At 51.7% G+C, this 24,739-nt stretch overlaps 1 protein-coding gene across 3 annotated transcripts in view; it reads left to right on the top strand.

Moving 5' to 3' along the window:
* Nucleotides 1–1,365: 1,365 nt before the first annotated feature.
* Nucleotides 1,366–24,739, top strand: part of ASTN1 (astrotactin 1) — a 56,633-nt gene continuing 33,259 nt past the window's right edge. For all 3 annotated transcript variants that reach the window (XM_075096850.1, XM_075096849.1, XM_075096848.1), the window contains exons 1-2: nt 1,366–1,708; nt 21,840–22,027. In XM_075096850.1, coding sequence (XP_074952951.1) covers nt 1,426–1,708; nt 21,840–22,027 — 471 coding nt within the window. In that variant the 5' untranslated portion in view covers nt 1,366–1,425. The remainder of the gene's footprint in view (nt 1,709–21,839; nt 22,028–24,739) is intronic.

Genomic DNA, 24,739 nt, shown 5'->3' with positions numbered 1-24,739 from the left:
TCCTGATTTTTAAATTTTTCTTCTGCCAGCAACTGCAGCCAACAAGTCCTGGCGGGGGATGGTGCTGCTGAAACATCCTTCTCAAGTAGCTGAAAACACCCACTGTTACACGTTTAGTGCTGGGCTCTGATTGCTGACAAGGCTGGTGTTGAAAATGGGTAATTTCTGGTGAGCACGGCTTTTCCTTCCAAAAATGTAGCGGGTAACTGGGAGAGTTATTATAAAACACAAACAGGTCTGGGGAAAGGCACCCGCTGTAGCTCCTCTGCTTGGTGTGCTTGGGGCGCAGCGGTGTTCCCTCACGATGCCCACACTGAGGGGGCTTCACGGCTGGCATCAGTGCAGGAGAAATTAAGGGAAATCCCTGCAGCTGCCGCATGGTAAGGGGGAAGTAGCTGGGAGGGGGGGGAACAACAAAACAAAAAAGCAAGATTTTTTAAAGTAACATGTATCTGCTGTGCGTGGTTTTCTTTGGAAGCGACAGGCAGGATGGAGCTGTGCCTTGCACAAGGAGCTGGTGTGGGGCTGGTGGGGTGGAAGCTCCACTTCCAGGGTGGTGAGGCCTCTGGACCTCTCTGCTCCGTGGGTGTCAGCTGGCAGGAGCCTCTGAGGAGGAAAACCAAACCGTCAGCCATGGGTTCCTGCTGCTGTCGGGTACGGGGTGCGGCCTTTCATCCCACCCTGGGAGAGGAGAACATTTACCCTCAGAGCATTTTGGCTGCAGAACCACGGGTGCCTGCAGGAAGGTTTGGCAGCCAGGCGAGCCGTCAGCACTGCTTTGAGCTCACTTAGAGTGAAAATAAAAAGCATCCAGTGCAAAAAGGAGCAGCGGATTTGGAGTTGGTCCTTATTTTCCCAATATTTTTTTTTTTCCCAAAACACACAGGCTTGGGGGCTTTGGAGGTCTGGGACATTGGAGGTCCATGACTCCTCCAGACATTTTGGAGCTCTGGGGTTTCTGGAGGTCTGTGACTCCTGGGACTTTGTAGGTCCGTGACTTCTGGGATATTAGAGGTCTTTGATTTCTGGAGGTCGATGACTCCTCCTGGGGCCTTGGAGGTCCATGACTTCTGCTGGGATTTTGGAGGTCTGGGACTTCGGAGGTCCGTGATTTCTCCTGGGGATGTGTATGTGTGTACCTGTAAGTTCTCAGTGCAGAAGGAGGCAAAGACAGCCGGGCTGGGCCGGGGAGCACAGACACCCTTCCCGCCACCGCATCGCTCCGCAGCCCTCCCGGTTTTCCAGGGATGCGGGAAAAAACGGGGGAGGCAGAGGAAGAGCGGGGGGGGGAGCCGAGCCGAGCCGAGCCGCGCCGCGCCGCGCCGCACGGGGAGGTGCCGGCCCCGCGTCCCCGCCCCTCGCCGCCGCCGCCGCCGCCGCCCGCCCGCCCGGCCGGCGCTGGGAGCGCGGCGCGGGGGCTCCAAGATGGCTTTGGCCGGTCTGTGCGCCCTCCTGGCCGGCTGCTGCCTGGCAGCGGGCAGCGGCCCCGCCGAGGCGGCGGCGGAGGCGGCGGCCAAGGAGCTGGAGTGTAAGCTGAAGAGCATCACGGTGTCGGCTCTGCCCTTCCTGCGGGAGAACGACCTCAGCATCATGCACGGCTCCTCGGCCGCCGAGCCCAAGCTGCTCTTTTCCGTACGTAACGATTTTCCCGGCGAGATGGTGGTGGTGGATGACCTGGAGAATACGGAGCTGCCTTACTTCGTGCTGGGTGAGCCTCCGGGCGGGCAGCGCCAGTACGCGGCGGGTCCCCTCCCCTCCCGGCAGCGGGCCCCGAGCATCGCCGGCTGCGGGGCTCCTCCCTGCGGCACCGCCGTGCGGGTACCCTGCAGCATCTCGGCCCCGCTGCCGGTTCGGCCCCGCTGCGGCGCCTCCCACAGCACCGGGCTGGATGCCGTGGAGATGCTGCAGGCCTGGGGTGCTGGGTGCATCCCCGGTCGTTGTCTGCGGGGCTCGTCTCCAGCTCAGTGCACGGCCACCGCGGCTTGTGCTGGCAGGAGGCCCGCATTCCGCTTCCAGCGTAGCTAGCTGGAGGTGAGGGCTTCTGCTTTGTCTGCCCCCAAGCATAGTCACTTTTCCTGCAGCCTGGTGGAAAAATTCTCTGGTGCCCAGCATTTCCCATCCTGCCTGTATGTGCTCTCTCCAGTACTCCTGCCCCCAGGTTTTAGGCTTTGGCCTGCTCACATGGTCCAGGTGGTTCCTGCCCGCTCTAGCCAGGCCTCTGCATTTCACCCACAGTGTGAGGCACATCTGCCCAAATCTGATGTGCTCCTTACGTTTTCATCCACCAAAAAAAGCCAACAATTTCCTCCTTTGTTTATGCTGGGATCAGAACAAGGCCTCTGGCACTTGTGCACAGGGACCTGTTTCCCTCTGCACCACCAGGAACAAGTGGCTGAGATTTTTAATTTTTAGTGGTATTTGTGGAGAATACCAGCTTCCCACCACTGCCTGCATGTAACCCCCCGCCCCAGGGCAAATGCCACTCTCACTTTCCTGGTAGCCCCATGGTGGCTGCACACACCTCCTGCAAGCCTTGCCCATCCGTCACTGCTCCCAGAGCACCCTGGGTGCCCTGTGAAGTTTTTTAAATGCTACCCTTGCCTGGATGTTGTCCCAAAAATGAGGCACTGACGTGTCACTTCACATGGCATTGCCCCTCTGTGTCACCCTTATGTGCGGGCAGACCATAACAGTGTCTCCAACCTGTTTTTTCTCCCCAGTGCTTCATCACCTCCCTGGCCCCCAGACCCTTCTCTGTGCAAAAAAAGCCCCTGGTCCTGGGTGCTGTGTGGGCTCAGGGCAGTGCTTGCTGCTGTATGGGCATCCCCCTTCTCCTGTCAGAAAGGCAGAGGCAGGCAGGGGGCTTTTGATGCCATGGGGGGTGGGGGTGTGTGATGCAGAGGCACCCAGGGATGATTTGCTGATGGCCAGGGACGATGCGGGGAGGGGGCACTGCTGCCACCCCGTGGTCCCCCAGTCCAAGCCTTGTGCTGAGGGATGCTGTGGCAGAGGCTGGAGAGCGTTGCTGTGGCAACGAGGCGGCAGCGAGGCGGATGCAGGGGATGTACAGGCATGGCTGCCAGCCCCGCGCCGCCTTGATGCCCCAAAGGCGACACAGGCGCTTGTCCCTTGCCCCCACTTGGACCAGTTGCCAGGGAGCTGGACCCCGATGGGCCCAGGGCCGGGAATGCTGCCAGTGGGGAGGGGCTGGGCAGGGATGTATGGCTTTGATCAGGCAGGGGTTCCCGGGCATGGGCCCTGGCTGCTACTGTGGGCATTTCCCCTGGGCTTTTTCAAATCCATGAGGTGCCATATGCTGAGCACTGTGGGAAATGACCCACCCACCCTGACAACCCCCGCTGCACCCAGGGCTTGCACTCGTGATGCTGGGCAGGGGTTTGCTTTCACCTCTTTCTGCTTATGGGCACTGGACAAATACAAAGATGGCTGGCCCCGTGTCAGCACACTCTGATGTCCTGGTGGTGGCTGGGCTCTCTTGGGACATTGGTCCCCCAAGAGTCTGTGGATGCACAGGGCTGCACCAGCCCCTGGCATGCAGGGATTTGGGTTGTGGAGACACAGAGGTGATCCCGGTACCAGTTTCGCCATCTGGGATGCTGTAGCGGGGGGCTGGGCTGGCAGGACAGGGCGCCTCAGGGGCTACCTGTTTGCCCGGATTTTGGCTTCGTGGCTCCTGGGAAATGTCATGTTACATCTCTTTCCCTCCCCTGAGAGAAGGACTTGCTTTGAAGCCAGCATGGCCTTTTTGCCATGTGGGGGTATTATTATTGTTGTTGTTGTGTTGCTTTGCCACTTTGCCATGTGTGGGAGTTGTTGTTGTTGTTGTTATTATTATGATATTATTATTATTACTATCATTATTAGCCTGGGGACTGCTTTTGCATGGCAGAAGCTCTGAAGTGCATAGAGGTCTGGCAAGAGCAAGACTTAGTAACTCAGAGGCTGCACTCTCAGGTGCCAGGGAGCCCCCAACCCAAGAAACCCATGGGGCAGAGAGCATCACTGCTGGCGCTGCACACTCAGTGGGGATGTGGCCATGTCGGGTTGATGTGTGGTACCAGCGTTGGCAGCTGTTTGTGTTTCCACAAAGCTTGTGCATGGCTGGAGAGTGCATTTGAGCATCCTTCCAGGAACCTGGCTTCACGCAGGGCTGATTCCGCTGTCCCCAGCAAACTCCGGGCTCATTAATTGTGCCCACCTTGTTGCATTTGAACATACAATAATGTGCTGGAGTGGTGGGTAATCCCCATATCCACCTCCGTGCCTCTGAGCCAGGTTTGGTTCAGGGTGTCTCTACTGGGGAGGTAGGTGGGTGAGAAGGAATCTCTTTCTCCTCTTGGTGGTTTTTGGATCCAGGGCCTGTGTATGGGGAAGGGGTTCCCAAGGGGAGGGGAACTGCCCTGCCAGTTGGCAGGGGCTTGGACCGGACCCCAGGGCGCTGCCCTCAGGCTGGGGAGGGCCTGGGTGTGGGCTCTGAGCACTGCGAGCACTGTGAAGGGCAGGCGGTGCTCCACAGGTTCTCCTGGCAGTGGCACCTTCTCTCTGCCACATAAGATCTTGAGCAACTCACCTGAGGTTGCTTTGTGCCTCAGTTTCCCCATGAAGGTGGGAGGAGGCCATGCAGGATGGCGTGTGGGGAGGTGGCTGCGGCAGGATGGGACTGCGGCAGGGGAAGGGTGAAGGGAGCAGCTGGGAAAGGGTCAGAATTGGGGATTCCAAGGGTATCTGGGTATCATCCCCCTCTGGCCATGGCGTGCCCCTCAAAACACCCCTAAATAATTCAGGTGCTTTCAAGCTTGGCTGGTGTTTGTGGAGACCTGTGTGTGTGGTTTCCCCTGCCTTGGTGGCTCCTCCCTGCCATGGTGGCTGAGCCGGGCATCCCACCGATAGGCACATGGGTCCGTGTTTTTTCCCCCAGCTAGAGATGTGCTGGGGTCTTTGGAAAGCCATGTATGTTGCTTGCTAAAAATAGGGTGCTGGGGGTGTGTGTTAAACTGGGCACCACAAAAATGACTGTGACTCCCTACCCCTGACGAGATGCTTTGGTAACGTAATCAACTTGATGATGAGTGCGGAGGTTGCAGGCATTCCCTCACTGCTGGTGGGTGGTGTGGCAGGGACTTTGATGGATCCCCTGGAGCCAAGCTTTGCCTGGGTTCGCCTGTGTCAGTGGGGATGATGGGGACCTGGAGAATGTCTGCCTGACCTCAAGATCTGCAGGGGGTGATGGGAAAATAGTGTGTGGGGACTAGTATCCATCCCCTTCATGTGTTTGCTTCTCTCTGCTGTGGGTAGCGGTGAGCTGCGGCTCAGCTGGGGGACGTGTGCTTGCTTTGGCTTGCCCTGATCTGCTGCCCTGTGGCTTTAGTTTCATATTTATATTTACCTGAAAGGTTGAGGCATTGCTTATTTACTGCTCTACATGCACCATTTTTGGGTCTCACCCTGCCTTGCAGCCATCCCAGTGCCAGGGTGTGTTGAGTGCGTTGGTACTCAGTCCTCCCAAATGTTGGGACCCTGTGGCTGCTCCCACCTTCCTTTGAAAGCAGAAGGATATTTTTGGGCTTACTAACCCTTGTTTACGGTGAGGGGATGCAGATGGACAGGGCTTTCAGCTGCTTCGTAGCTCCCTTTGCTAACGAATGGAGCGTGTTTTAATTGTGCTGGCCACCTTCCTGAGCACGTGCTGCCTTGCTGCCCGCATTTGCTCAGGAACAGCTCGGTGGCACGCGATCTGTGTGTGCATCGTCTTTCATGCTTGTACCCATAAAATCCCACATGGTTTTATATGCATGACCTTAAAGGGACTCCAACATCATGCGCCCTGTTTTGCTGTGAGGTTTTTTCCCACCTCCTAAATTTTTGGGAAGAGGTGAGGGCGTGGGAGCAAGAATGGGGCTGCTCGCTGGTGTATGCCAGGCTGCCTGCATTTAAAAACACCCAGTTTCATCATGTTTTAAATCAGGGGAACTTATATTTGAAATGCTCGCCTTTCATCTCGTTTTGTTTGTTGCATTAGTTGTATTTCTTCCTGAAGGGAGGCCAATTCTCACTGGTTGGTGGCCATTAAGAAATGCTAATTAGCAGCTCAATATTCTCTGTCCGCTAACCTTCACACCCTCTTCTTCCTTGCTGCTTGGCTCGGCAGCATCCAGCCGCATTTGATATGTCATTAACTGGATTCACACTCCTGAGGGCTGATAATTTTTTTGGGCCCTATCCTTCACAGGTTACAAGCCAGCAAGCAGAGGATTTATTAGCATCCTAGCTTTCCACGGCCCCTTGGGCTCAGCAGAGATTTGCAATGCAATTAAAAACTGTGTGAAAGACAGCGTATTTGACTCCTTTGCCCAAGTAATGCACTACATATTTGAAAACTGAAGTCTTGAAATGCATTTTTATGCATAAAATGGACTGAAGGAATGAGAAAGCGGAGCTGATGGGTTGAACCCGTGCTTTCTGGGCACGGGATAATTCAAGATCTTGAATTACCGGATGGTTTCTTGTGTCCTGTTTTTTTTTTTTTTTCCCCCTGAGCGTGGAGGAGCTGAAGGAGCTTTTTCTGCCTCCTTTCTGGCTGGGTTTCCAGCCCAGCTGCCATGCTTTGAAACAGAGGCAGTGCAACCCCCTGACTTCCCCTGCTCCCCATCTCCCTCACGGGAGCCTTGGCAGCAGAGGATGGGAGAAGCTTCTTAACTTCAATGGCTTTAATAGATTATCATAAACTCAGGCCTTAATACAAGCTGTCATGATTTCAAATTATCTTACTTTTAAATTAAATAGATTCCTTTTTAAATACAAAATCAATTCTAATTTTTTAGAGGGGTGAGATTTTTCAAAGGCACCGATGAGTTGGGCATATTTAACTGCTCTTGAATATCTCCCTGAAATATCTAATCAATTTTTTGTGTTAAATCTCTGCTAAGCTTTTGACTGTGCTGGTGGATGTACTGGCCATGACTTCTTGGGTTAGTAACAGGGCGATAGCGCTGGGGGTTGTGAGGATGTGAGACGGACTGCCACGGGGATGTGGGCTGCTGCTAATTGGGGTGGCGGGCTGCAGGCGCGCCTGCCCATGCCAGCTCTCCTTCCAGGCTGCGCAGGGAGGTGGCGAGATGTGACACCCGTCAGCTCGCATCCATGTCCCACTTGTCTCCCTGCCACCACAGACTGTGGGAGGTGATGTCCCCCCGCCCTCTGCCCTCGACCCCCAGCTCCTGAATGGCCCCAGAAGAGGGAAGCAGGAGCCAAGCAGCTGAAGGATTGCATTATCCTTCCCCACCCCCCACCCCCCCCCACCCCCCTTCAGGTGAGAAGACCATTCCGCTGGGTTTTGGCTGGGGGTTGCTTGGCCCTGCTCCTCTTGTTGGGTCTGAGTGCTGGTTGTGGGTCCTGAAGCCGGTGGCACACAGGGCAGCTCTTTGGTCCCAGCTCTCCATGCTGGGAAAGGGGGTCTCAGGGTGTTGCGGTACTGGTCCCCAGCTCAACTTCATTTCCAGGTGAAACAAGGGCACCCCAATATCACCGCTGTAGGTTCGTTTCCCCATCACACGCCCCCATCCTGCAAGAGCAGGGCATAGCAGAGAGCTGCAGTGGGGCCGGTCCCACCGCGAGACCCACAGCATCGCTTCAGTGTGAACCTTGCACCTGGAAATAGGTGTAATGGTGAAATAATGGAGCAAATATTAAGAAATTCTTAAGTACCTAGAGAATAACTGAGTTAAATTATACCAGAGGAGCTCAATTGCCTTGCTTAGATTGATTGAATTACTAAATGAGCCTGACTAATGGAATGGAGTGGATATATTGGACTTTTACTCAAGATCCTGAAATAATTTCTCTAATAAGATTGTGAGCCATTAATTGAACTTGGCTTTGATCCTGGACACTGTCGCATGCACTGAAACCTGGCGGTATGATCTATGTTCCCATGTGCCTGGCCGAGGGGGTGGCCGCCAGCACCTCCCTGCCAGACGGCTTGGAGGGCGGCCAGGGGGTTCACCAGGGGGGCTGCCAACCCGCCCACACCAGGATCTGTGGTGGGGAAGGGACCCCAAAACACCCCATCTCGGCAGCCCTCCTATCCATTGGCAAAACCGACCCTGGCAGTGGGATGTGCTTAATTCCCTTCTGCTGCCAGCAGCTGATTTCCTGGCCAGGGTCCTAACCCCGGTTCCCATCACCATAGGGTGAATTTGAGATGGATGCTTTGAGATTTACAACTCCTGCAAATCCAGGGGTGCCACCTTCTTCCTATGCCTCCTGGAGTGGTTGGTGCTATTGGTGGGACATTGTCCGTAGCATCCAGAGCACTGCCAGCTGCCCAGTCTGTGGTGTGAAATGCTTCCCTCCTTATCGCTTTGCCTCCTCCTTTTTTCTCCATCAAACCTGGCCCATCACTGACATCTCAGTGCTGCTGCACCTTCTTCCCCCTCTCATGCTTTGGTGCTTGCTTTTCACATTGGAGGTGCCCTCTTGGGTGTTGACCAGTGTGCCCCGAAGGGTGCCACCAATGCCTGGGGGCTTGTAGAGCTTCCAGCAAAGCAGAGAGAGACCTGCTGAGGGGATGAATCCTGCCTTGGAGCATCTGGTGGGACAGGACAGGCTCATCTGATAGGGTTTGGGTGCAAATTGCTGGTGTGACCCCATTCCTGCCCTTGCTTTTGGCCACGCAATGTAAACCTGACCTCTCCACATCCCTTTTCCAGCTGAAGGATGGGACCAGAGTGGGTGAGGTGACCTGCTCAGCGCCACTGAAGCACTGAGTGTACACACCCCCCTCCATGCCTAGTCACACACTCTCAGCACCAGCCTCGGCTATGACCAGAGGCATCCCTTAAAACCCAGTGGTCGGGGTGGAAAATGCTGCAGGAAAGTGGGCAGCATTCCTCGGAGGAGCACAGGGTCCTCCATGGCCAAAGTGGGGGTGCCTGAGGCACATCCCCATCCTTATGGACACCTTGTCCCCATGCTGTGCCCATTAGCAACCTGCTCTCTTACTGGGAGTGGAGGTTTTGGGGTCATGGCGGATGTAGAGAGCTTCTTGTATATTTTTTCTTAACCAAGGGAAAAAAAAGCAAGAAGTAGGGATTTCATCTCTGGGAACCCGTTGCCACAGCAACCATGCATCCAGCCGGTTCCAGTGGCAGCGGGGCTGAGAGGGGATCTCACTGACCCAGAAAGCTGTGGGGGGAGCAGGCCATGGGGCTGCTTGGCATTTCAGTGGTTGGTATCAGGGTCTGGCAGCGCCTGGCAGGGTGGGCAGGGGACTGGCGCTCAGCCGAGGGGGCTGCAAGGGCCTGGCTTCTTGTTTCAGCTGGATGTGCAAAGTAATATATGTTCCTGGCTCCCTTTAATCACTCCCAGCCTTAATTTCTGAGACGACATCCTGGTAGCAGGCTCAGGCTTGCTGCTGTTTCTGTGCTGAGACCTGTCCCAGTTTCAGGGTCTGGGCCACCTGTGTGGGCACTTCTTGAAGGCCCTCAAAGATTTGCAGGCATGGTTTACCCTCAGGAATTGGCCGTGGTTCACAAGGTGGAGGGCACCCCCCAGACAGCCGCACACCTCCCTGACGCCACTATCTCACCAATGCCCTGCTCTCCCCATGCTGGCAGCATTTGCTCCTGGGCTGCAGCCCATTTCCTACCTTTTTTTTTTTGTTTTTTAATGATTGCTTAGCCAGCTAAATGGAGACTCTGAAATCATTTCTCTTGGAGTTTCACTGAGAGCGGTCCTTCAAATGAAGGAAATTTTGCCTGGCAGGATTAAGGCAGCATTTGGATGGTGATGGCTCTCTCATTTAAGACTGGTTCTCCTTTTACTTGCAAATTGCCAGGTTCTGGCTTCTCTGCAGCCAGACTGGCTGCGGTCGGCGGGTCACCCTGAACAGCACCAGTCTGGAGACTGGGGTATTTGTCTAAAAAAGGGAAGATTTTTGTTTGCCATGTTCTGGCCACCCCACTATGGCTAAATGCAGAGAAAGGGCCTGGAGGAGAGCATCTTCCACTCCTGCATGCCACATTGGTATTTCTGATCCTGTTTTGCTACCCTGCAGTTGGGGGATATTTGGGGCAGATGCTCGCCCTGCAGCACTGGTGCTGGGCTCTTTGGGGTCTGTTTTGGGACACTGCCTAGGCTGACCCCATGCTTTGCTTTGCTGTGGGGCCTTGTTTGCCGGTGATGGGCATGGGCAGGGGTATGAGCCTGTCCCCTCCACCATGTCCTGTCTGCAGAGCCCGGGATCTGCTGAGGAACAGGCAGGGGCTCTTTTCACCATTTATAATTGAAGGAGGGGTAAAGGGTCCTTGAGACATCCTCTATCTGGTGGCAGCACATCAGTCAAAGAAGTTTGGGGTCCATGGCCTCAATGCAAAAGGAGACACAGTCCCTTTCCTGGCCAGCTCCGAGGCATTTGAGTAATTAGGATGACTAACAAGTGTAGCACAGCAAGCAGCTCCAGGGGATGCAGACACCTGCTTTGCTCCTGTGGGGGGCTGATCCAGCTGAAAACCACCCTGGTGGAGGAAAGAAGTTGCAGAAGGGTTAGAGAAGGCAGCAGGACATGTTAAGGAGACCCTGCCCATGTTCTTGCATGGACACATCATTTCTGCGTGGTCTGGTGAGGGCTGTGCTGCCTCAAGAGTGCTCCCCAAATCGGGTCCACAGTCCAAGTGAAACCACCGTCTGGCTGCTGGAGCCTTTTGGGATGGAGGTCTGCCTGGTGGGCAGGGGAAACCAGGTACAGGACGGACCTTGACGTTGGTTTTTGGAGGACAACACCTCCTGTTCCTCTCTCCTGCACCCCTACCCTCCTCCCCTGCCAAAAACCTGGCCACGCTGTCACTGTCACAACACAGTGGCTGCCTGGGAAAGTAGATATTGGCAACCCCGAAATATCCTGGGGACAAGCTCTTGTGTGATGGGAGACAGTTACCATGGAAACCTCCTTCAAATAAAAATAAAAAAAACCAAAAACAAAACCAACCAAAATTTAAAGCAGCCCTTGTAGCTCAGAGGAAATGTAGACCTTATTATGAGTTTTGGCAACCCCTTCTTTTTCTTTTATTTGTTCCAGGTAAAAGGTCCAGGAGACAAGGCAATTAATTTGAACATCCCAAGGGGAGCAAGAGAGGGAGGCCATGGTGCTGGGAACCTGCTGCCTAGGGCAGTGGGCTTCCAGTCCTCCCCAGTGCTGCTGCCTTGCAGCCACCAAATGCCCTCCCATAATGGGGTTTCTCCACCATGGATGAAGCAGCAGGGTGTTTTTTTAGAAGAGGTAACTTAGGGCTTAAAAAACTCTTCCTAGCTCCATAGGTGGAGGGGTGGGGGGAGTTTGGTGTAAACAAAGGGTTCAAGGTGCTGCAGGAGGAGTGAGGATATGGGAAATGACTACAGGGCACAGCTCCATCATGGGGGTGGGCAGCTCAGTGCAGATTGGGATGATTTGTCTACACATGTGGCATCAGGAGGTAGTACCCTTTCTCCTGCTGAGAGGGGTGGCTTTTTGGCAGGGGGACTCCTGTGGGGATCGGTTGAGCTGGCTGGCTTTGGTGGGGAAGGGGAGATGCCTGGAAGAGGAGATATCGCTCTTCCAAATTTTCTTACCAGGATCATCTTGCAGCTGTGGCCACAGGGTCCTGGTGGGCCTAATTCCAGCTCAGGGTGGACTTTAAATTGCTGTGGTGCTCTCAGCTTGTCCGCTCCCCTAATGATGTCCCCAGTGTCCGCAGCCACTGGGAAACCTGGAAATGTCAGGTTTGGACTGGAGAGTCCACTGTGCTTCCCTCTGCCCCGTGCCAGCCCAGAGCTCCTCTGGGCTCTGCTTTCCTGGTGGCTGTCTTGTTAGTGCAGAGCTATTTTCCCATCCCAGAGCTGCATCTCCCCAACCTTTTCTCTATTACTCAGCCAGAAATAGCTGTGGTCTGGCTTTCACCACTTTGGGAGAGCTCTGGAGGGGAGCAGTGGTGGGTCTCCATGGCCATTGCACTGCTGCAGAGCTGCTGGCTTTCTTGCTGGCAAAAGGGATGAGCCAGGGAGTTTGTCTTTGCAGACATGACACATGTGGCCCAGGAATCTGGCGAGGGATGGGGGGGTTAGAAATGTCTCTGCCAGCCTGCGAGCAGGGAGCTGCAGGGGTCTTGTTCCAGCTCATGCCAAGGTGCAGCTTCAGCCAGGCTGGGATGTCACATGAAAGCCGAGGGATGTTAGGAGCCCTGATGGAGGGTACTGGCAGAGCTGCTTGCTGCAGGTGTGAGCTGCAGCATCCCTGGTGGCTTCTTGAAGCTGCTGTGCATGAAGCCCATTAAAGCACCCTTTGGAGCTAATCACCACAGGAATTAATGGCTGGTTTCACACCGGGTGGCAGCATCTGTGTCCTGGGAATAGGACTGCAGAGGCCATGGTGAGTTTCTGGCTGAGGAGGAGAGGAGGTGGCAGGCTGGCCTGCTGAGCTCTGGCCTTGGCAACAGCCAAAGCCTGTGGGGATAAAGCAAAGATGTGGCCATAAACACAGGAGTTTGCAGTTACCCAGCACTCAGAGTCTGGCAGGGATATTTGCACTCAAGATACTGAAAATTCAGCTCACTCCTCTCCTTAATTTAATTTTGTTTACTTACAGAAATGCTGCTTATTTGCTAACATGCCATGCTGCTTCCCTTTGGCAGAGGAGGAGCAAGAGGCAGCAGTCCCTTGCTCAGAACCCTGCCCGTCATGGGAGTGCTGCCCTGGCTGGGGTGACCCTCAGCGCTTTGCTGGGCCAGAGCACCCCAGCTTCATCCCCTTTTTTCTGGCCATCCTAGATTTTAGCCCTAAGACTAAGAAAATAAGTTGGTTGGTTTTTCTCCTTTTTCCATGTAAACATGAGAGAACTTTCTGACTATGGTTATGACATTTGGGGTTTCCTTTTCTCTGCCAAGGGTACAAGCCCTGCCTGCAAAGACAAGCAGGTAAATACAGGCAGGGCTGTGCTGCCGTGCGATCACATTAAAGCTGATGGGTGCTGAAGCCGAAGAGCAGCGTTACATAATTTGGACTGCAATGCAGAAGTGCTTGCTTAATTTTTAATTATCCAATTGCCGCACGTACGTAGCACTCAACCTGGGAAGTGGGGTTGGCCTGTGCGCACGTGTGAGTGGGCCTGGCTGGCAAAGACGATGGGAAAGCCTTCCTTCGTGTTCCTGTCTTCCTGGTACAGCAGGAATAAATGTCTCCCCGTGGCACTGGCACACACAGCAGGAGCAGGGCTGAGCAGTACTGGCTGGGAAGGATGCTCTGCAGCCACCCTGGGGACCAAGGGGTGTCCCATTGAGCAGTGGGAGAAGGGATGCAGGCCTGCAAAGGTCTTTGAAGTTTCTGTGGGTTGCAGTGTCAGATAAATGGAGCACACCGTGGTTGCTTTGCATCCAGATTTCCTGTAGCTGCTGGTAAAAGAGCCCCAAGTGCCTCCCAGGGTGGATTTGTTGGGATGTGGGAGAAACGGTGAAGGGACTGCCGTAGACCTCAGCTGTGAAGCACCATTTCGTCCCCTCCTATTCTCCCCCTCTTTCAAATCCCCATTCTGCACTTTCTGTCCTTCCTACAAAGGCAGCCAGCTCAGAGCAGCTTAGGCTTCAAAGTTCCCAAAATAACAAAGGTTAAAATAAATTAAAAAAAAAAAGAAAAGGAAAGAGTCACTGCAAGATCAAGTCAGTGCCCACTTGCAGCTGGGCTCAGACCTTCAATGTGGCCACAAAGACCCCCCCGTGCTGTCTGTGGTTGGGCGTCTCAACACTTGGGCTCCCATCTTCATCCTATTGAAGTCACAGGAAATGTGATAGTAGCCAGGATGAGACCATGGGTAATTGCATCCATTGAAAGTGACGGGGGGGTCTTGCTGCTTTTGCTGACCGTGGGAACAACCTGGAGAGGGTCTCTTGTGGAGAGGGTCATGGTAGCTGTGGTGATGGGCAGGTCCATGTGGGTGAGATGGGTGTCCCTGGGGCTGTGTCTTGCACCTGCTGGTCCTGTCCCCTGGCCAGGCAGGTCAGCAAACAGCTCCTCACAGGGAGGCTCTGTACTCAACACAGTGCTTTGTGCCTCTGCTGGTTCTGCTGATTTATATAGATCGTCAATATGACAATTATATACACCTGCAGATTTAATTACCTCCATTTTCGTCAGGCGGTGACAGATTTATGCCTCTATTCAGTTCCTGTAAATCTGAAACAGGCTTGACTAGACCCAAAAGTCCTCCCATTGATCACTGTGCACTGGCTGGTCTCTGGCCCTCTTGACAAGCTCTTCTTTCAAGAGTGATAAATTCAAGATGCACAGTCAACATTTCCCCTTCTACATCTTTCTTCCTTCTTTTTGTTTTTTTCCCATTCTCCTTGTTATCTTCCAAAGCCCCTCTGCAAACTTGAAAATGGAGTTGAAATGGGGTAAGAGCTTCCAAGTACCGAAGAGTTTATGACGTTAGGCTGCAACTGGCAGTAGCCCATGCCTCCCTTCTCCATCCCAGTATGGGGTCACCGATAAGGATTGTCCTGCCCCAAGGCCAGCATCAGTCTCTCCAGGTGAGGTGGGAGGAAGAGGAGGACCACCTCTTGGAAAACCTCTTGGTCCCACTGTTGGCAGGAGAGCAGACAGGGTTATTTCAGTCCTGTTTCACCTCCTGGGAGAGCCACCCCCTCTCTCCCATGCCTCAAAGGACAGGCAGGTCCTGGCTCTCCCCCCAGGAGATAAGGAACAAGCGGCCATGCTCATTTCCTGTACTGAGCATGAGAACGCCAAAATAATGTCTAATTTACGTGACCTCTTGGCCTTGGCACAACAAGCACTTAAACAAATTAGTCTGCAGGAGCAGGCTGAAGTTTACCCTTGAAGTGAAGTCCATGTCATCACTGTAATGCATACCCTCTCCTCCCCTGCCTGTCCCACTACTGCCGCTGCCTGACCTCGCCTGTACGATATGCTCCAATGTCTTGCTAAGTGCCTGGCAGATGGGCTGGAGTGGCCAGCCATTACCTTCCCTGCCAGTCCATGATGGATATAAATAGCCCTTTACCTCCCAGTGAAAATTGCTGGCTGGCATGGAAAGCTGAAGGTAATCTTGGCAGGTGTCTTGGGTCGGTAGGGTCTGACGGCATGGTGGGCTGGGGTTTAGAGGTGGGGAGTTGCTGGCTGGGTGGTCAAGAGGCTGTCTCAATGGGACAGAGCTGCCTTGGGGGTTGCCTCCCCCAGCGAGGCAGTGCCTGGAGGAGCAGAGGGTCTCAGCCACTCCTGAAAGGATGTGTTGATGCGGGATGCATCCTCAAAGGGTGGCCTGGGCAGCACCTAGCTGGGTGTGCAGTCACCCTCCATCCCCAAGATACTGGGCAGTGTCAAGGCCAGCACGTTTGTAGTCCCTCGGCATCTCCAGCATGGCAGGTAGCTGATACTTGGGAAGGGAAATGTAAAAAACACAGTGTGTATTGCGTGGCCCGTTCCTTACTGCAGAAGTCTGTGCTGCAGGGATTTCTCAAGCTGGGATTTGCCGCTGGGCTGTCTGGCTCAATAGCTGCTGGTCTTCCCTGAATTCAATTCCTTTCTGAATGCTTTCATAATTCATGGTGGATGAAACAGAGCCTTTTCTTTGTTTTTACACTCATAGTTCTTGCAAAGTGAGAAACAGTGTATAATCATTGTCTTTCCCACTGCTCCACTGGCTTCATGATTTTATAGGGTTTTATAATGTCCCTGCTCAGTGGTTTTCCCTGCTGAGGCGTCCTACTGCAGTTGGTTTCTCCTCTCCACAAAGCTGTTGTGACATCTCATCTTCCTTGTACCCCTCCTCCAAACCTTCCTAGCTCTGCCTCCTCCGTTATGAAATGGCTGACCTGAATAACCCTTGCAGGATTCGAGATCAGCTTGCTTTCACCAAAGTTGAATTTCACCTGCCCACTTCCTTGCCCACTTCCTTCCAGCACTTTGCAGCTTTAGCTTTCTGGAGACTAAATTTAGTGTTGGTGACCAACTTTGTCATTCACCTCCTCTTCCAGAGCATTTCTGAAGAGCTGAGGTCCTGATAAAGAGCTCTGTGGGACTTCTTGGTAACCTCCTTTCATTGTGAAAACTAACCTCTTTTTCCTCCCCAACCTGGTGGGCTTCAAGAGGCCTTTCCCCCTTATCCCAACCTCACTTTGGTGCTTTGGGAAACTTTGAGGCTGGATTTTGACAAGGTGTCTTTGAAATGAGTCCATCAAAGTGGATCACCCTTATCTACCGGCTCACAGTGTTGAGTGACCCATATTTACCCACGCATCTACTGGTTCCTCTAACAAACTGTCCAGGGCAGAAGTAGGATTTATGGGTCTGTAGTTTCCATGATGCACAAGAGACTTTTTTAGCAGATTGGGGTCTCCTCTGCCAAGTTCTGCTTCTCCAGTTGCTCACCCTTTCTGAGTGATAGCTAGTATGTTGGTGGAGTTCAGCAGCTGTCCTCCTCCACTCTTTGGAGGTGAGCACCATCTGGGCTGAGGGGTTCGTGCTCTCCATCTCACTGATTTGCAGGGAGGCAATTTAGCCAGGGCAGTAATTTTCCATGGCTGACTGGGAGCTTCTCTGTCATTTGGGCTTTTTCTGTGGACACCTGGGCTTTCTTCTGGAAGAGGTGATGTGATGGCATTGCAGGGTGGGATATGAGTTAGAAATGTGGGCACTTTCTGGGATTTAAATATCAACTTTGCATCTTGTAAGTTGTCACACTTCCTCTTTATTTTGCTTTTGCTCACTGTCATGGTGTGGAGCTTTGGTTTTGTTTTTTTTTGTTTTGTTTTGTTTTGTTTTTTTTTTTAAATGACCACATCCCCCCCGAGCGTTGGTCCAGGAGGTAGATTTGTCTGTCTTCCCACATCTCCTCTTTAGTTAACTGTTACGGCAGATAGGACTGAACTAACAAAACAGGAGTGAAAAATCAAACACCAGTGAATGTCCCAGCCTACGCGTCGCTGCCACATGCATTAGCCAAGTTTTTCCCAGTTTTTGGTCAAAATTGACAAATCCAGTGGAAAAATAACCTCAGAGGGGATTTCTCACAGGTGCAGTTGGGCACGTCCTTGGGCCTGCAGGGAGGAGCGGGGCAATGGGGCACATTGCGTTGTAAGGTCAGCAGCTGCGGAGAAAACCCGGTCAACTCAGACCCATTAATGATGAATCAGTGTCCTTCGCTCTGCAAACAGCTGCGTGGCACAATGTCACTCCCAGAGTGATGGAGGGCTTTGTTTTTAAAAGAAAGGGAGGAATTAGGGCCATAGTATATGCGGGACAAAAATCCCAGTTAAAGGCTAAAGTGTGGCTACAGCTTTGAAATATAACTCCTTGATGACCTTCCCAAAAGCAAAGGCATCCTACATTTCAAGGATAAACCTGTTTAGCTGTCAGCCTTGCTACAACAGCTAATGGCTTCACGTGTACCAGCCCCACGTGCAGACATCATGGTGGGGTGATGTCTCTGACCTAGCCAGAGAGTGGCTCCAGATACAGCAGGTGCCTTTTCCTTGAGCCTTTAGGTTCTCCCATGTCTATGGGTCTTTTGGAAATTTTGGCCAGGGTGCCCTGTCCCATGAAGCAGGTTCCTAATAGATAAAGATTTGTGCTTGCTGGTATGGTAAAGCTGGATTGTCTTGAAAAGGGAGAATGACCTGCAGAATGAGCTGGTTTTCCTACTTGAGATTGGAGGCAGGTAAAGAAGTGGAAATGGAGTCTGGATAGTCAGTGATGAATGTGGTTTTTTTAAACAGGCCCATAAAAACATATTATCTCATGAAAGATGTGTCACTAAAATCTCATAAGTAAAAATGAGTTAAATATCAGGATATGCAGTTTGATATCTGAATTGACTGGAATCAAGGCCTGAAATCCCAACAGAGAGTGCAAGTGGCTCATGGTGGGAAGGTCTCCTGAGTTATTTTAGACATTGGAGATCCTTGGAAGAGTGCAAGGCCAGGGCTTGCTTTAGCTGAGTTAGAGCCCTTTAAAAGATGTGTGAGGTTTAGACACAGAAAAAAAGCCTTAGCTAATGGTGAACTTAAATAAAAACACAGTCAGGTTCCGGATGGAAAATAAGCCAGGTTTAAATGTTAACGAGGAAATATAGGTCCAAGTCAAAATCTGCACTCTGCTGTATGAAATGAGTCTGCAGAGACTGGCATTATGGCAGAGTTCATTTGACTAATCGGAGGCGTCTATTAGTGCAAAACGCTTCCAAATAGAAAGCAAAATTGGTTTGCCAGGTTTTTTTTTCATGAAAATGCTGGTGTGCATTTTTAAGGAGAGTTGCTCTTTTTGTGTGCGATGATGCCAGGTCTCAGCAGGGGGATGAGGACACAGGAAGGGGTCCTTGTCAGCATTGGGCTCAGGGGTCATAGTTTCGACGTTGCACCAACTCGGGTGCAGAATTGTGCTGTGACTGAGGTGTTGCCTCCCAAAATTCAAGATGCAGAGGTGTTGCCTCCATAAGGACTGGATTTGCTTTGGGTGGGATGGCTGTCACTAGGGAAATGAGGTCATTTGGGATGATCAGTAACAAAGCAGGTATAAATCCACCCATCTCCAGCAACTTCATCTGGACTTTTGTCCTATCCTCAGTTTCCTCCTCTACAACCTTTCATTTCCCCCTCCCTTCCCTTGCAGATGGTCTGGGAAGGGAGCAGCCACAGCCATTATGTTGAAAGCATCAGCCAGGGTCTTTGGAGGCTGCTGCTCCTGTAGATATGAAGGACCTGGGCCACGTTTGATACCAGGTGAAAGCGGCACAGCCTAATTAGTGGTCCCCTACTGTTATTAACCCCTGACTCAGGCAGGCTATTTTTTAACAGAGGTGCAAGAAGTTAATACTAGTGCTAATGGCTTCATATCCAAGGCCTTAATGAAAGCCATGCAGGGACCAGGTCTATCATCAATATCTTTCAAACTTTGAACTTGAAATTATCCTCTCCCCCTGCCTTTTTTTTTCTGGCTTTCTGCCCACTTTCCCACCTCCTCTGGGGTCTCCTGGCCTTGTGGTATGACATGGCTGGCAGGGTTGGCACCTGCCAGCCCCCTGACAGAGCTGAGCTCCTCCGGCATCCAGATAAATCCAGTTGGCTACATGGGTCACTGTAGCATCTCCCACCAGGTGATGAGATGTCTGCTTGGAGAGCAAGACAAAGATAAAAGTGGAATGCATTGGACTGCAAAGAGATGCTGTGTTAGGGAGGAAGCTTGGTCTTGGTCTTCATCTTGTTTTGGTCTTGCTTGAACCAAACTCCAGGAGAACTTCATAGGCACAGGAAAGCATTTATATATTTTTTTTTTTCAAGTAGAAATGGAGTGGGATAGGGGCAGCTGGCGTTGTTGCTAAGACCCTTGAGGAGAGGAGGGGAAGGTCCAAGGATGAAGCTCACTCAGCCAGGTGCTGCCTCAAGAGTCTTTGCCCAGGGCAGGAGCAGAGATGGTGGACCCACCTTGTCCTGCAGTGTGATGGAAGGGTCATAGCCTGCAGGTTTGGGATGATGGTGTTTGATTTCTGGGGTGTTCTCCTCTGTTTCTAGAACTTCTGACTTGTGTGTGATGCAGCTGCGGGGTTGTGTCGTGATGTCTTGTGGGAGAGGATAATGCACTCAGGCTCTGTAGCTGGATTGTGCTGTTGTAAAACAGGAATCCATTTTTTATTGAAATACATTTTTCTTTTTAAAAATAAGCCTGTTTAAATAAATTTGAAATTATGACAACCTATTTTAAGGCTTAAATTTACTATAATCTATTAATCATTTAAATAACCTCCATCAAGGAGTCCTCCTCAAATATTAATGAGCTGAAGGGTGCTGCTTTTTCAATGATATGTCAGATCAGGGGGAAAACATCTTTAACTCTAGCTTTCTAAATGTCACAATGTCATATACTTAGGATCTATTATTTTCAGTCTTTACAATGGAGCGAATGCTGGTATTTACATTTTTCCAAATGTCAGTACGTTGAGTTCCTGTTGCGCATAAAAACTCTTGCCTTAATTACTCCTAATTTCACGTTAGCAGGCAGGTGCGGGGAGAATATTTTCTTCCAGTTGAGCTAGTTCATTTGAAGTTGAGAAGCCGTGGGGAGTTGGGGAAGCAGGAAAGCTTGTTTTCTCCTTTCAGCCCATGAATAAAGACCAGGTGGGAGAGGAGGAGATCTGCTTTTTCACACCCTCCTGGCTCCCAGAACTGGCTTTTCAAAGGGGATCTGTGTGCCTAAACACGCAGCTCAGTGTTTAGAGGGAATTTCAAAAGTGCTTCTGGCTTCCTAGATGCTTTAACTCCTCTTGATTTTCCTTCCCGGTGGCATTGAGGAGAGCTCAGCATCTCTCTGCTTGGGACACTTGAAGCACACTGATTACCACCAGAAATATAGCCCGTGCTGAGAAGAAACAATCTGCTAGTTCACTCGCTGTGGCTAATGTTTCTTTTGATTAATCAAATCAGTTTGGGAGGATGAACCTGGTTTCTGATGCAGATTTCCGCCCCCCCCCCCCCCCCCCCCCCCCCGGTAGCTAGCTCACTTAAGGCAGCCTAATGAAATTAATTAACAGTAAATTTTAAATGTTGTTTTTCGGCACTGTAATTGAATTCCAGTTTTCATCTGAAGGCAGCATGAAACAAGCAAAATAAAGATGACAATTTGCAAAGTGAGCCAGGCTCTTTCTCATTGTCATTAAAACACATGGCTACAAATGGAATGGAGTGGACGGGTCTGGCTGGACTGTTCCCATGGGACACAGACAGGACGGAAAGCTGCACCTTGCTGGGAAGCTTATCAGGTTTTTAATGGTCATTCCAACAAATGCAATTGAAGCTTACATCTTCAGGAAAAATAACTAACGGGCAAATGGCAGGCTTGAGCTGATGGCTTAGATCAAGGTGATCTGGTCTGAGATGGAGGTGGTCGTTTAAACAGTGCCCATTTCGCCTAGGGACGTGCTGGTGTCACCCCCCCTTTTGCTAAGCCCCAGCCATGGGATGTCCCTGAAATTTTGGAGTCAGCCAGGTAGATTTGGTTTGATTTGGCATTTACTGTCCTGTGGCACATGTTATGTCCCCGTCATCAGCTGCTCCTCCTGCTTGGGTGTCCTCTGCTGCTGTCACTCCTCAGGCCAGCTCTGTCCAGCTGTCCCAGGTCCCCAAACCCTAAAGGTACTTGAGGAAAGCCAGGTTGTTTGGGCAGAAGGTGCAGGTATGTCTGCAGATCTCAGGGCTGTGTCCTGTGTGGGAAGCTGCAAGTGGCCAAAGACTGAAAACCTCTGAATGCACCTCAATCAGAGCCAGAACTGCAGGTGTTATTGCAGCCATGTGAACATTTCTCCATTCATGAAGGACAGGGAAATATTTTCTGTTTGCAATAATTCAATGCCATGATCCCAATGATCCCATTACTGCTGCTGAGAATATGTCCTATATCCTCTGCTCCCCACAGCTGGAGCTGTGTTTAACATGAAGCATGTGGGTGAAACCTGGATGAATTAGGGCTGGGAGGATGCTGCTAGGCTCCCTGGCTCTGGCCTCAAGATGCTGTCAGTAAGTGCTCTGTCCCTGCACCACATCTGGATTTTTGGAGGGGCCAAATCTGGATAAAATCTGGATTTTACCCAGAAATATGATTTTACTCCACTTTAACCCTTCAGGTTGTGGGTTGTGTAGGGGCAGCCATGGTGCTGGCAGGAGGTGACAAGAGGGAGCCTGCTGTGTGTGTCCTTTGGTCCCTCCACCCATTTTTTGGAAAGAGGTGAATGCCCTCTACCACGCCTCTCCTGTGCTGCGTTTCCCACGTGACCAGATTTGCTTTTGCAGAGATCTCAGGCAACACGGATGACATCCCACTGGTGCGCTGGCGGCAGCAGTGGCTGGAGAACGGCACGTTGCTCTTCCACATCCACCACCAAGATGGAGCCCCCAACCTTCCTGGCTTTGACCCCACAGATGAGCCCCAGACTGAGTCAGCAGAGGAGGAGCTGAGGATCCTCCACATCTCTGTCATGGTATGTGATCAGAAGGCAGCCCCCATTTAAGTGTTCAGAAACCTGCAGAAAATATAAGGGCTTTTGAAAAGCCATATATTTCCCCATCTGGATCCAGCAGTCCTAGGACAGGGAACTGAGCCCACCTTCAGGGGCTGGTTAAGATGCCTGGACACCTCTCCGAACCATGCTGCATGCAGGGTGCTTTAACTTCAGGCTGCTTTAAACCTCTTCCTTAGTTTGCATCACTTTTCAAATACATTTGCAGGGGTGCCTTTGTCCCCGGCATGGGGTGCTGGGCTTCGACAGTCTCAACAACCTTAACCCAGGGTTAATTCACATGGACAGTGTCAGGAGCCCTTTGCCCAGTGGATCATGCCCGGCGCCCACGGCTCTGGCATGCAGCGGGTGTCATGGTGCCACTGGGCACTGTCACGACCATTTTTATCAGGACGGGAGCCCCATGGCTGTGGTTTTGCACTGTGCAGTGAGCAAGAGCATCCCATGCGCGGAGGTTGCACTGCTCTCCTCCCTGCAGAAAAACGGGGACAAAGTTTTGATGGCAGAGAAAGGAGGCTGAGACAGAGATCTGTGTGTTGGAGGTGGATCTGTGGTTTGTTTGGTTTTTTTTTCTATGTTAGAAAAAATCTGAAGAATCTGACAATTTTTTGTGCCACTGGAAGATAATTAGCCTGAGACAATGTGTTGCCGAGGCTGCAAACAGGCTGTTTAATGGTGCCTACCCTAATGAGAGCGTCAATAGCTCTTCCAGATTGCAGCCCCAGGCCAGGTTTCTCCTCCATCATTTGTGCTTGATTAGTCTCGAGGAAAAAAAATAATCAGTGGCAAAGCCACCCCAAAAAAACCACATTTTGGACTGTTTCCTTTTTTAAATTGTCTGTTCCTAGCTGCTCCCGAGAGGGTGCATCACCTTAGGAGAGGCTGGCCCCACTCAGTCACGGTGGTCTTGGTTTTCATGGGCATCACTGAATATCAGTGAATTGGTAGATGGAGACAGGAGTGCCTGAAACAAGGCTTATTATTGAGGTGATGAAAACGATGTCTGTAACTCATCAGTCTCATACCAAAATGTGTAAATACAGCTTGAATCCTCCCTCTCTCCCTTTTTCCCCATCACTCTTAGCTCCGCTCCAACGGCATCCTTACACCCTGACAAATAGAGGTTGGCTTTTGTGCCAGGAGTCAGGATCACGTGGAGTTTTCAAGGTTGATTTTCTTTCTTTCCCGTGTGGTTGCCAAGAGAGGAAGTGTGAGCGAGGGGCTGTATCCATCGTGACAGCAGTCCACACGTGGACTGTGCAAGAAGCGCTCCCGTGCCTGCCCCGCGCCGGGCTCCTCTCACAGCTGCCGTACAAGTGCTGGGTGGGGGAGGATGAAGGCAGAATGGGATTTCTGTGCTCCCATGGAGAGGAACAGGGATCTGAGTGGGTGCCCTGACCCCCTCCAGCTAGCACAGGGTGGAAGACACCTAGTGCTGGTTTTCCTCCTCCCTTTGGAGCCTATTGAAATCTCAAGTGGCCACACGCTGCTTTTCCTCATGGATAGTTTGAGCTCTCAGACAATCAGGGCAGCAGAAATTTGGTTTCAATTAAATAATAGGTCTTTTTTGAGAACCCACAGCGGCAGTCCTAAACAAATGGGCATCCACCTGACTCAAGCTCCAGCTTGGTCTCCCTTGTTTACCAGCACAAGTGTATGTGGGATATAATGTACATAAAAAAAGCCAGCAAAGAAAAGCCAGGACTGTCCTGGTATTAATCCCATGTGCTTGTCACCCCATCTGCAGGTAGACCCTTCCCCAGGGTGATAAAGAGCTGTGATGTGGGAGGCCACCTCTCGTGGGGATGGTGATAGCCCCCGCTTATTTATGGATCAGAGGAACTCAAAGGGATTTGAACATGATAGAGAATTGGGCCCTGACTTTACCACTAAAAAACCTCAGGATGAGCACAGCCAGGCATGAATCTAGTGCCAGTTTTCTGCCCTGGCAAGAGATTCCCATCCTCCTGGTTGCACACTCCTGGCCAGAGAGATGCTGCGTGCCAGCCGGCCCCCTGTCCTTCACTGGACTGCTTGTCTCCTTAATCACTGGAGTTTCGTTTTTTCTTTTTTTTTAAAGGAATTTTGGAAAGAGGGCTGGGAGGGTGCATTGCAGCTCCATTACCCTCGGAATGAAAGAGGGTTAAACTGTAATGGCCATTAGAGCTCCTTTTCCAGCTGCTTCTCCTGCTTCTCATTCAATAATTCCCCTAATGTTTTGTCCTAACGGAGCAGATTATTACTATTATTTTATTTTTTATTTTATAAAGATCACCTATTGCATAAAGAAGAGGAGGGGGGCTGGAGCTGTGGATGTTCATGGAGCTCTTAGCTGGCTCTGTGTGCTTTATTATTATTATTGTTGTTGTTTATTATTATTGTCAGGCTGGGCATAAAGGGCCCGCTTGGGCTTTCATCTCACTGCCTCTGTCTGTGTGCAGTGACAATGTCTCTGCAGGAGGGTGACCCTGGGGACAGTGATGAGGTGGCAGAGCTGGGTGCAGTTTTGGGGTCCGTCCCCGTGTGGCAGGAGCTTTTTCAATCTCTTCACCCAGGCATTCCCCAAACAACGCTTCAGTCATCTGGCTGTCTTGAGCCTTGATCTCCTTTAATCTGTGCTGCAATTTCTGCAGGATACCCTGGGAAAATCTCCCAAGATTGAGAGTGACAGCA

Source organism: Phalacrocorax aristotelis, chromosome 6 (assembly GCF_949628215.1).
Source record: "Phalacrocorax aristotelis chromosome 6, bGulAri2.1, whole genome shotgun sequence".
In the NCBI taxonomy this organism is placed as follows: domain Eukaryota; kingdom Metazoa; phylum Chordata; class Aves; order Suliformes; family Phalacrocoracidae; genus Phalacrocorax; species Phalacrocorax aristotelis.
The sequence above is the reverse complement of the archived record's forward strand: the minus strand, read 5'-3'. Positions and strand labels throughout refer to the sequence as shown.